Source organism: Manduca sexta, chromosome 15, assembly GCF_014839805.1.
Source record: "Manduca sexta isolate Smith_Timp_Sample1 chromosome 15, JHU_Msex_v1.0, whole genome shotgun sequence".
In the NCBI taxonomy this organism is placed as follows: Eukaryota; Metazoa; Arthropoda; class Insecta; order Lepidoptera; family Sphingidae; genus Manduca; species Manduca sexta.
The window spans coordinates 1,377,811-1,390,619 of record NC_051129.1 but is presented as its reverse complement, the minus strand read 5'-3'; the positions used below and the strand labels follow the sequence as shown (position 1 = coordinate 1,390,619).

The 12,809-nt window shown below is 36.3% G+C and overlaps 1 protein-coding gene across 1 annotated transcript in view; it reads left to right on the top strand.

The window, feature by feature from the left end:
• The window catches only part of LOC115449543, a 185,390-nt gene extending 173,001 nt beyond the window's left edge, over positions 1 to 12,389 (top strand). The window contains exon 8 of the mRNA XM_037438959.1: positions 12,190 to 12,389. Coding sequence (XP_037294856.1) covers positions 12,190 to 12,389 — 200 coding nt within the window. The remainder of the gene's footprint in view (positions 1 to 12,189) is intronic.
• Positions 12,390 to 12,809: the final 420 nt, after the last annotated feature.

Here is a 12,809-nt window from a genome sequence, read left to right as displayed (position 1 = left end):
TTATTTTTGAGGTTTCTAATATGATGTCGTTAATTATACGAAAAATAATGGCTAATTTATGAAAGCTATGTTTTATATACAACGTTCACAGTTTTTCTGTAGTGTATTTAATATCAGCATTGCACCCGTGCGAAGCCGGGGCGGGTCGCTAGTACATGATAAGGAGAAGAGAAACAAAATACTATTAGTTTTTTATTGTTGTTTAGAGCAGTTCATTTATATGCTCGTAAAATAAGAAATAAATTAATTATTTTTTTTATATGAGTGCACAATCCTCTCAGGAATCATGAATTTTTTCTTTATAATTATTGCTTGAAATACATTGTAATTCATAATTATGATTTTTATACAGTAATTTTGAACACGTCATGCTTACTAAATTATAAAAGGCCATTGTATGATATAAAAATTAATACCAAAAATTTATTAAAGCCTCGTCACCCACGCCTATAAGTAGAGTAATCTAATTTAGGCCTGATTTCAATATTTAGATATCGGTTTGGTTTACAGTAAATTTCATATTTCTCACTCACTATTATTATATACTGGTGGTAGGATATATTTTATATCCGCCCCAATAACGACCACCGGCAAGATGTTAAAACCTGCCATAGTGGCCCACATAAGTGTGTCGCAACCCGAGATCAGCTTGAGTTCAGTCAGTGTGATCAGTCCGGTTGAAGGGTAATCATCTGCCTTCAGTCACGATTCCATTGGACTCCACTTCACTTATCATCATCTACAGTAGGGTTACTCTACCTTGCCCGTTTAAAAATAAAATAATTATAAATAGTGAAATACCCCAAGAGTCATAATATTCTATTCAGCATTTCTTCAAACAATATTTACCCCAGTTATCCTACCTTTTCACATGTACTGTGCTCAACGTAGAGCGACAACTTCCGCTCATAAACTGTTTGACGAGTGCCACCGATGTGATTAGAGTGTGACTCTACTTACCCCATTATACTTGATACGGAACTTCATAAGTAAATCAGTCAGATTTGACACAACAGTAATGTTGAAACACTTTTTTTTATTGCTTTGAATGACGAGACGAGCTTGCCGTTCGCCTGATGGTAACCGATACCGCCCATATCAGTAAAAACACCATCCAACACTTTAAATTACAAAGTATTGTTTTGTACTGCGCTCGCCATCCTGAGATGTAAAGTTTCATTATGTCCAGTAATTACATTACAAAGTATAGTTTTGTATTCCACTGTGCCATCCTGAGACATGAGATGTAGTCTTATTATGTCCAGTAGTTACACTTATCCAGATTTTAACATCTACTCGTTATGTAGTCAGTTACCCCATCGTAGCAACTTACCTCGTAAAGTTTGTTATATTTAAGTAATTTAACATTATTTCCTAATAATTCATAAAATAATTAACCAATAACCATATCACATTCACTATGACCCATAATCATTTCTTATGTTCACGCGAAAGTTAGACAGCTAAATAAAACTAGTTTTCGGGTTGTATCGCGATTTTTTATATTTTAATACCGTCCCAACGTTTCAAAGACTTCTTTTTTATATAATTGTAAAAACTTTGTAGATATTATAACTGGCTTCTTGGGTGACCAACGCCTCAGCCCACCCCCATGACCATAAAGACTGCAATCTTCAAAACGTCAAGAGAAAATTGACATCTTAAAAAGCGCGATAAAATCTAACCCCCTTATTCATAGACGTTTTTTATCTAAGGACGGAGTATTCCTGTGATAACAAGTCTGTTTCTCAGTGCTGACGGCATGGCAGCCTTCGCAGTGCGTAGACAGGGCCGTTGTGATTGGCTCATATTGAGGTACAACTTGAATCTAATTGGCTGTCAGATAAACAGAGCTGAACAAACAGCAAGCCGTCAGATAAACAAAGCTGAGAAACAGACTTGTTATCATAGCAATGCTTCGTCCTTCGATAAATGACGTCAATGAATAAGGGGGTAAAAAATATACATTTCGATGGTTGTGACCCGTGTAGATTATACTCAAGTCCGCTCGTTAACCATTTCACTAGCGCCACCGATGCCATTAAAGTGCGCTGCTGTTTTCCCCTTTATTACGCACATTATACTGTGGTACGTGAGTACTTAATCGTAAATAAAATAAGCCGTTAACAATAATATTAATTACCGTGCTTATTCCGTCCCATAATGTGAACATAGCAAACAGTGATAAGGATGAACTTTTCAAAAGGAAGCGGGGCAAAAAATATTTCCTTAATTAACATATTGTGGCCAATATAACAGAAAACAAAACTAGGACAAACGTAAATAAACCTAAAAGAGAAGCCGGTAGGAATCGGCTTGCATTGACGCTTCGCCGCTGGTGGCGAACCTATCGCCATATCTGAACAAAATTCCAGACTCCGGGCTGATACTGAGTAGAAAAACACAATATCATTTTGATCGACCTGGGGATCGAACGCGAGACCTCAACACTGCAGCCGTACAGTAATACAATTACGTCACCGAAATAATTCGCTCTGTAATTCATTATGCAAGGCAAAAAAATATTAGATCAACGTGGTATCATAGAAATTAGTATTTCATTTAGAGAGCATTATGGAACTTAATATTATGTGTTAGAATATGCACAGAGCAAAATATATTTACTTGCATCTTTACTTGTAATTATATGTTTGAGATATCTTATTTTATTTTATTTTAGAGTAATTTTAAGTTGTAAAAGGTTATTATTTATAAGCAACCTTAAGCTCACTATGAAGTAAGCAACCTCAATACTTTTATAAAAAAAAAAACTTCTCAGTATATAGTCGTTAAAAATAAAATTATTTAGTTATGAATTTTTCCACACATTTAGCATTCACAACTCTACAAAAAGAATTCATTAATTTACCCCACAAAGGAATTAAAAGAGCATAATTATTTCCAAAAACGTACAAAACATGGCGGGACATTAACAAAAGTGATTTTCGACTAGCCTTTCACCGCACCGACCAGATTAGAAGACTCGCAAGCCGTAGAATTACAAAGCCCCAGGGGTCAACTTATACTGGTCGTGTTTATTCTCAGGTGACCTGGTTGAACAGTACACATCACACGCATTCACTGATATTTGGCATCGGATTTTAGATTTTTGAATGTGGCGCTGACGTCATTCTAGGAATACATAATTATGTGAAGTTAGTCACTACCGTTTTGTGGAGCTTTTGTTATTGTATAGTATGTTAAAACGATTTCATGTACAGTCAGCCACAAAAGTAGCTGAATAATTTAAAAACTTCAAGACTTTTTTTATTATAACCTTCAATCGTTTTTTTTTTCTAAAATACAGTAAACCATCTGAAGTTTATTTTAGTAAGGAAAAAACGATCGTTGATTGGGTGACAAGAGTTTAAAGGTTTTGAAATTTGGAATTAGTCCAGCTACTTTTGTAAACTGTACCTCGTGATTTGATCTTACATCAAGTATCATAAAGCTACTTCAAGTCAGCTTTTGTGAGACTGTGGTATTATTTAGATGCCGCCGATCCATCTGTGCTATAGACGTCAGCTATCCTACTAAACATTAGCTGAGAGGTTATTCGTATCTCGCCGGATAGCAACCACCGTAGGTAAGATGTAAACCCGCCATAATGGCCTCTATAAATGTACCGCGTTCCTAAATCAGCCTGTGTATATCCGGCTCCAAACATGCCGGCATAATTGTATCGACTCTAGGTAGTAAATTCTCGTAGGTCGATACTCTATTTGGACTTCCGTTTCAGCTGGTAAGCCATCAGATGCAGTGGAGTCATTTTCCAGTGTTCATCTAAAATAGATGCTGAAGTTGCTATTGCAACTGTCAGTTTTATAGTTTATAGTCTGACAACACGTTGAGAGCGTCTGCGCGATGCCTTCTATGGGGCCTTTCCAGTTAATTTCGTTAGTAGTAAAAGGTTGAGAGGTGGACAGATGATCTCATAAAAATCGCAGGTCGCTGGATGCAGGCCGCTTCTAAGTCGATCTGGAAAACTTTGGAGAGACCAATGTTCCGCAGTAGATATCCTGCAGCTGATGATGATGATGATGATGAAAGGATTTAGAATCTCATTAAAAACCAATAAACAAAACGCCTAAACCATTGAATCCCTTAATGAAAATTCACAACAAAGTGTTATGATACGCAATGACTCAAAACGATAAAATTATAATGAAACTTCGAGCGCCCTTTATATTTATGGTTCGAAGGCTTTCATTAGGAAACTTTTGTCTTCGAACCTTCCTGTAATCAGTAGGTTGGTTTCACCGCCGCTCGTGGTATAATTTAAATGAGATCGTAGAAGTCATTAAGAGTGGTCGCGTTAAATATGGCCAGATCAGTTATGGTTTTAATTTGCTATCGGTGAATCTCAAACCGTAGATGACATTTTGCATAAATGATCAGCGATATTACTTATTTCATTACTGTTTCGGTGGTATAGTTGTATTACGGTGCGGCTGTGGTGCTGAGGTCTTGGGTTCAATCACCAGTTTGGGCAAAGTGTTATAAGGTTTTTCTACTCAGAAGAAAACTGCGCACGACAAAAAATGCGCGCCAGTTACAACTCTGCCTACCCCTTCGTAGACAAAAGGCGTGTGTGTATATTTCGTTACTTAATTAACGAACAACATAATGGAGTTTCGGCTCTTGATTTTATTAGTAGTGGCTATTCGATTCCCAGGTCCAATCCCATATGGCTCTTTGTAATACGAATTGAAGTACACAAAAGGGTTGACAGCAGACGGATGGGGCGTCGGATCCGTCTTAAAAACTGAGCAAAATTGTTTCCAGAACTTTCGTAAAAAATGCGTTACGCGGGCTCTACGTTGTATAAAGATACAGCGGCCGAGTAAGAAGACATATTTTATTTATATCAGTGGCAAAAGGTGAATTACCCGAAAGGGTACCCGACACAACATATAGGTACTAATATGCATGAATGCGGTCTACAAATCGTTCTAATGATGATTAAATTCTACATAAAGTGAAGCCGGTAGGAATCGGGTTATATGGACCCTCACCACTGATTTATATATAATTTAAAACACATAAAATCATATCACAATTTTGTTAACACTTTCAGATTCCAAATATTCCAATAAAATCTATCCATCACGAGAGGTTATAAAACTTGCCATAAGAATTTCATATGACACGTGCACCGAGGCCCTTCACCCCCTCCAACGCCCGTTACACCCCCCTGCCATCCTCGCATACATTGCACTTTGAATAAATCTGGGACGCCGACACGACCACTGCAAGCTTTATTGCATAATAACATCTTTACACAAGATGGTATTTTAAATGTAAAATATATTACACTAGCGACCTGCCCCGGCTTCGCACGGGTGCAATGCTGACTATTTAATGGATGTTATTATACATATAAACCTTCCTCTTGAATCACTCTATCTATTAAATAAAACCGCATCAAAATCCGTTGCGTAGTTTTAAAGATTTAAGCACACATAGGGACAGAGAAAGCGACTTTGTTTTATACTATGTAGTGATAAGTGGTAATACTTGTCTTACAGTGAAGGGTCCATATAGACCGATTTTTATCAGCTTCACTTCATGGAAAATCTAATTATAATCAAATCGATTTGCAGACTGCATTTATGTATTAGTACGTATGTGTTTTGTCGGGTTCTCTTTCAGGAAAGTTCACCTTTCGCCTTGTATACGGATATAAATATATCTACCCGGATAAAGTTGTATATTCAACAAAGGGTGATGGAAAACATAGCTTATAATAAATTGTAAAAGCTAATTTAAAAAACCTCCCTTACCAATGCCTATGTTCATAGTATGTTATAAAATGATGCTTCATTCCGTTTAATTGCAACAAATGCAATAGACATAATCAGGTCAAATAATGGTCACGTCACTGCTCTTTTACTTTATAAAATCAAATAACACCAAAAAAAATCCTGGAACTTAGCTATTGAACAAAAAAACTAAACAAACAAATTAATCGCAACAAAAACAAAGCCGATAAAATGCATCTACTGCCAAACTTTTTAGGTATTCAAATAAAAAATTGGAAATGCAGAATTTACCGAACCGTTGCGGATTGAGTCTGGCTTTACCTCTGTATTTTTTGCAAACACAGTGGAATAATTTAACAACTGAAAATAATATGTACGATAGTAAATCCGAATATCGGAATAGATCGTACGTTTGAGGTTTCATGGATAGTGTAAAACCCTTTTTAAATAATCAAAAGCTGGCTTTTGTGGTCCAGTTTTTTACTATTGTATGTTTGCCCCGTCTACATGTGATTGTGTTTTATTTATAACTATAGAATGTAAAATAGATTTGAATTTTGAATAGTTTTATAACGATAATTATTGCAGAGATAATTTGATCTGATAATACTTCAATTGTCTTGTAAATTATTCTTTGCAGAATGTTACTATACATCTATAACGTCCAGTATAATGAGATCCGATATGAAATAATGCTCACCAAAAATAATTAAATAATTGAACAATTTTATCTGTCCTGTCAATCTCAAAATTGTTTTTTTTTTCACATATCTATCGAAAAATGAAATAATTAAATATGATACAAATGATATTTCAAATAGCATTTAAATGATCATTATTAATCAACAAAAACGTTACCACAGCGTTATAAATCATTTTTAAATCCAATACCGTTTAAACGGATTCCAAATTTGAATTTAAAATAGACGTATTAGTTCAACAGCGAGGTGACCTACATAGGAAACAAAACGCCAAACTGGCGCGAACAGACGGACCCCTTGTAAGTGGGCTAACTTGAAACAAGGAAGTTGATTTCCGAGCAGAATTTTAAATAAGGAATAATGGTTGTACTAGCGTAAGAAAGTTGTTGGTAGAAAAATAGGACTGTTGTAAGTTGGCGGGTAAACGTGTTTAAGTTTTTTTTTTTTGTTATAATAAATTCTCATTGTTGAGGAGTTGAATCCCGGTTGGCGTTAGCGGTTAATTTTAAACTTCGATCTCAATGTTTCAAACTTGAAACAGTGTTTTTGAGCTGTGAAATCACTTCGCGTGGCTACATTTTACCCTAAGATGCGTTAGTACATAAATATATAACATAAAACACAATTTAACGACAGACATCATGCACAAGATTTTATTTTCAATCTACTTTAAAATTTAACATTTTAATTCTGGCAACACTGAAATAATTTTATAGTTAATATTTTATATTAAAGAAAAAGGCTGCCTCATAACTAAAACACAGATCAAATTAACATCCTATTCGTATTGTAATAACATCAGTATTTTTGCCGAACATATTACATTTCTAATCTCAATCCTGAGCTGGCAATCGAACTTGCTACAACACGCAACTTACACTTAACCAACGAACACTATAACTACTTAATTTCATCACTAACTGCTCTCAAAGTTCAAACACGGTCAACTTGAGAACACTCCGGCAACATTAATGGGCAGTGTAACGTCATGACGTCACGTGGACACTAACATCTAACATCTTGCTTTTAGAGAGGACGTAAACCGGAGCATTACCAGTTTTAAAATACCGGATAATGAAAATGCACTCTATTTGATGCGATGACTAGCGCCATTTTAATAGCCTATGTTGATGACCCGGGACCTCGTAAATGTGTTAATATTTTACAGTAGATTGAAAATAAAATCCTTAAATTCTATACATGATGAGTCTTACTTATAAAATTCGCAAAGCTATGCTCAGTTATGTCTTGACTAGTTTGTTCTTAAAGTTTTAATCATCGGTGATGTTTAATTTTGACAGTTTAAGCATAACTTAAACACCTCTTAACGCTAAAACTAGTTTATAAATATTTTTTTGGTAATCTATGAAAAAGCAATTGATTAAAACATAACACGAGTTTATAAATAAGACTGAATATTTGTCATTAAATTATGTGGGTGGCATATTTTTATATACAGTACGGGTCACTGAAGCCCCTGCACTACTGAAGAACGTGCTCGGCGTCAACCGCAGCATAAGGCCTTCCACACTGCCGTCCATCCCGGGAGTTACCACGATGTGCGAAATGTGCACAACGTACACTAAGGGCAGACGGCCCCTTGCTACCCGCCGACGACCCCCCGATGGCCCCTATTAGTCCCCTTTTATGGCAGAGGATACTGTGATGGAATTCTCCAAACGCCCCTAATCCACGGGGCGGAAGACGCCGGTCAGTCATCCACCCGATGCCTCCTATGTCTCCTCTAGCAGCGGGAGGGATCCTCACTCTCCCGATCATACTCGGCACTCTCCTTCTGCAAAAGAACCACCTCACAGAACTGGGCCATAGCATGCCAGGTCCTCTGGCTGCCGACCATGGAAGCACGAGAAGTCCTTCATATAAACCCGACACAGACACATTTGTTAAAAGCACTGTAAAATGTATATCTGATTTTTAACCATATCAAGTCCAACTTGCTATTAATTTCAATTAAACCATATACTATTCCATAATATTACGTGATAACAAAGTAAACTGTAATATTAGTTTCAAGCCGTGACGAGATAGGGTTTAGTGATGTTATGTATTACCCGGCCTGTCCCGGGATCAAGGATGTCTCGGTACTTATGACGCGACAAATCCCGTATAATATACTCTATCACCGCGCTCCGGGACTGTTTTGTCCAGCAAATGTCTTTATCAGTTAAACGTGTGGAGAAATTTGTATTCTCATGTTTTTATGTAAGCTTTTCTTGGGACTTAAATGTCCGTTCACGGAATATAAATTATGCTGCAATACTTAAGGGTAGCCTTCCATTTGACTACAGCACTGATCAGCAGAAGAATTTAAATTTCAGGTGTATTTACATATCATTGAAATTAGGTTTTATATTTCAATTTAATTTCGAATAATCCTAAAACTTTGGAATTTGTGCCCGAAAGGGGGTGCACTAATTGGATCTCTGAAAAGACGTGAGTAAGTGTGTGTATAGTCTTAAATCGTAAAAAAATAAAAGATTTTATGTTTGTTGCGGCTGTATAAATATTAATTAAATTTATATCCATCAATCATATCGTATGTTTGCTGCGAATCAACTGTGGAGCTACTTAAATGTAATTACTTAATAAGTGCGCAAACATATTAAATCATAAATACTTTGATTGCCACGGCGGCGTAATTGTAACGCGTACGCGGTACAAGTACGACTATCTCACTAAGGTCCTGGATTTGACTCCCGGGTCGAGCCAAAAATAATTGTGACTACGTTATTCCATCTCAAAGATTACTGTCATAGCTCGGAGTCAGAAACTTGGCAGTATGTTACCCCCGTACCTCGGAAAGTACATAAAGCTATTGCTCCTGCACCTGATCTCTCTCCGGTCATGTCGATTTACCGTCTCACTTAATTATGGAAGTAAAGGAACTGAGAGTGCACCTGTGTATTGCGCACACACTTGTGCACTATAATATTTCCAGCGTACCTAACTAATCTCCATTGAAATTGGCCGCTGTGGCCGAAATTCAGCTAGGAGGCATTCATTTTTAGTACACATTTTTACAAGGCTTACCAACGAGCTAAAAGCATACGTTGTAGCACCGTAGCTACGTAGTAGTTCGTAGCAGCGTAGCACCTCGTCATACTATCGTAGCGGTGTATCGTAGGGTTGTAGCCGCACCGGGACTCTTCAATTAATTATGTACTCACAGGACAGGGTTCGTGGCCTCATTTATTATAGTTTCCGGAACTCGTTCCTGCGGGAATTACCTATTTTCTACGCGACGTGCACATACTTAGTCGCCACTTACATTACCACGTGAGCTTACTTGGTAATTTAAAGCGGTATTTTGTGTTTAAAGTAAATTTGGTTTTATGAATATATGTTCGTTTCTGAATTCGCAATTATTCATAATTTTTGAGAACAATAAATGTTTTAATTTAATCATATGGTTACAATGGATTTTATAACATATAATGCTACAGTGTTAATGAATGTCTGCAGCTATTAATTAACTGACCACACCACAGTGGCTAAGGGTCCATATAACCCTATGGGCTTCCTTTTATGTAGAATCTAATTGTCATTAGAACAATTTGCTGATTCCTGAATAGTACCTATATGTTATCGGGTTTCCTTTCGGAAAATTTCATCTTTCACCATTGCCACGTCAACACCTAAATCTTTTTTGTGGGTACCAGGAACTAGGTACTAAACTCCCATCCTCGCAAAATTATTTCATACAAATGTCACCAACCATGACTCTCGTCCATACCTACAACCTAACGTTGGAACTTCGGAAAACTTTTCTTTTGTCCAACACGATATGGTGTCGTTTATTTTGAAAGTAACAGCACGGATCGATACCTCGCTGTCTGCCCACCCGCGGTATTGTCTTATGATACAGACGTTTCGTTCAAACAATGCATGCAGGACCAATGGTTATTTTAAAATCTTATGAGATATTAAAAATATGGAAATGTGTTGTGTGTTTCATATTTTGGAAAGTAGAGTAAAATTGTGGTATGCGATGTTTTTTAAACAATTAGTACTTATATTTTAGCATAATATATTAGACTTAATATTAGTAAATGATTTGAGAATATAAAAAAATATGATTAAATTTTCACATTAATTTAGGCCTAATATACATAGGCTAAGTAATCTGCTAAAATACAGCGAAATAACTCCAAGTATTTAAAAAAAAAACGTGCGCAATACGGCTCTAAGTTCCTGGGTTCAAATCTCAGTTCTATCACATCATGGGACGGAACACACTTGGCGAAAATAGGCCCTAGCCCTCTGTCTACTCCTTTACGATTGACGACGTGAAAAAAAAACAGTTAAAATGGTCAAGAAAAACAATATTTAAAACTAATTTTTATATATTTTTTGGCGAGTCCCAAATGTATTTTATTAATAATACAAATCAACATTCAAATCTCAGAAATAAATCCAATTCAGCATCCGTAAAAATAATGTAAGAAAATTCCTTATACCTCGACTCTTAATTGGTTCTGGGCCAAGAGCCAAATACAGCACGCATTGTATTATAAGAATCGTCACTTTCATGACATGATAGTTGAAACGTTCTCATTGTCGAATAGATAGCATTCTTATACATTTTTATAAATATAATATAATTTTATTATATTTATCTTTCACTTTTTTTAAATAAAAAATCCATAGAATCTGATTCCTACTGGCTTCCCTTTTATAATTCATATAAGCAAACTATTAAAATTAATGATGTTATTAACAAATAAATCATCAATACTTATAGCATACTAGGTTAAAATCCAATTATTATTAATTATTATAATATGAGCCAGTGTAACTACTGGACATAATAAGACTTAACATCTCATGTCTCAGGATGGCGAGCGCAGTTGAGTATCAAGGTTGTATTCAAGGTGTTTATTTATTTAGATACACCATCAACAGTTACACATATACTATAAAATTCAGTTGAGTAATAACATTGGACTTTGTGTACTATCATTATAGGTGAATACAACATTCTTGATATTTAGTGTTGGATGGAGTATCTACTGTTTATGGGCGGTCGTATCGCTTTCCATCACGCGAACGACAAGCCTAAGTTCGTCATACAAAGCAATCAAAAAAATTATAGTACCTATATTTTCTGTAAATGCGGAAAATTCCACACTACGCCACTGCTCTACTATTTGAGAATAGGTATGCAAAATAAATAATAACATGCATAAATCAGGAACAGTAAGAAATTTCATAGTCCGTTCACTGATTCCAGATTTAACCTACTATAAACAAATTCGTAAACTTAACCTCAATATCAGTATAATATTTTATTATTTGTACGACCACATCAGTGTCCATCCCTTAGAATGTCCCAAAACACGTGACTCGTAACTCGATGTCGTTTAATTTTAATGTTTGTGATTGGTCGAGAGACCAATGCATCAGTCACGTGTTAATTTTTCAACCAATCACAGTAAAACGACATGGAATCGTAACGTTTTTTGCCACATTCTAGGTAAACAGAGTGTTCATTGATGAGAGACGATTATCACTCGCCAGTCGATATAATTGTGTCGGCACGATTTCAATCGGAGATACACATAACAGAATGCGGCATTTATGTTTTAACCTACTTCAAAAAAGGAGGAGGTTCTCAATTCGGCTGTATTTTTTTCAACAATGGCGGGTTTTTTTGTGTACAATGATCAATATCTGAGTGAATACAAATATTAACACTTTCCTTCCAGACCCGTATACTGCATCAAAGATCCAATGCAACGAGACGATCCAGCTGTCGCACGCGCAGCCCCACGCGACGGTGTCGAGTCCGGGCTTCCCGCGTCCCTACCCGGATGACGTCGAGTGCACCACCGACATCCGCGCCCCGCATGCGCACACGCTGCGACTGCACTTCGACGAGCTGCTTACTGAACACGAGCCGCAGTGAGTACTTGGTATAAGTATTTAGAATATAAGCCCGTGTATCACTAAATAGTATAAAACAAAGTCGCTTTCTCTGTCCCAATCTATGTATCCTTAAATCTTTAAAACTACGCAACGGATTTTGATGCGGTTTTTTTTAATAGATAGAGTGATTCAAGAGGAAGGTTTATATTTATAATAAAATCCATTAAATACTGGAGAAACATTGCACCCGTGCGAAGCCGGGGCGGGTCGCTAGTATTTACTATAGTTTATAATGTTTGATGATATAAGTAGATGAAAACAACTAAATAATTTTTAATGAACCCCTTAAATTAAACGGATTAATTATTTTACGGATTATATCGCAGTATTAATAAATTTTACGTCCCCCCCCCCCCCCCCCCCCGTTAACCATGAAGGCTGCAAAGTCTTCGAAACGTCG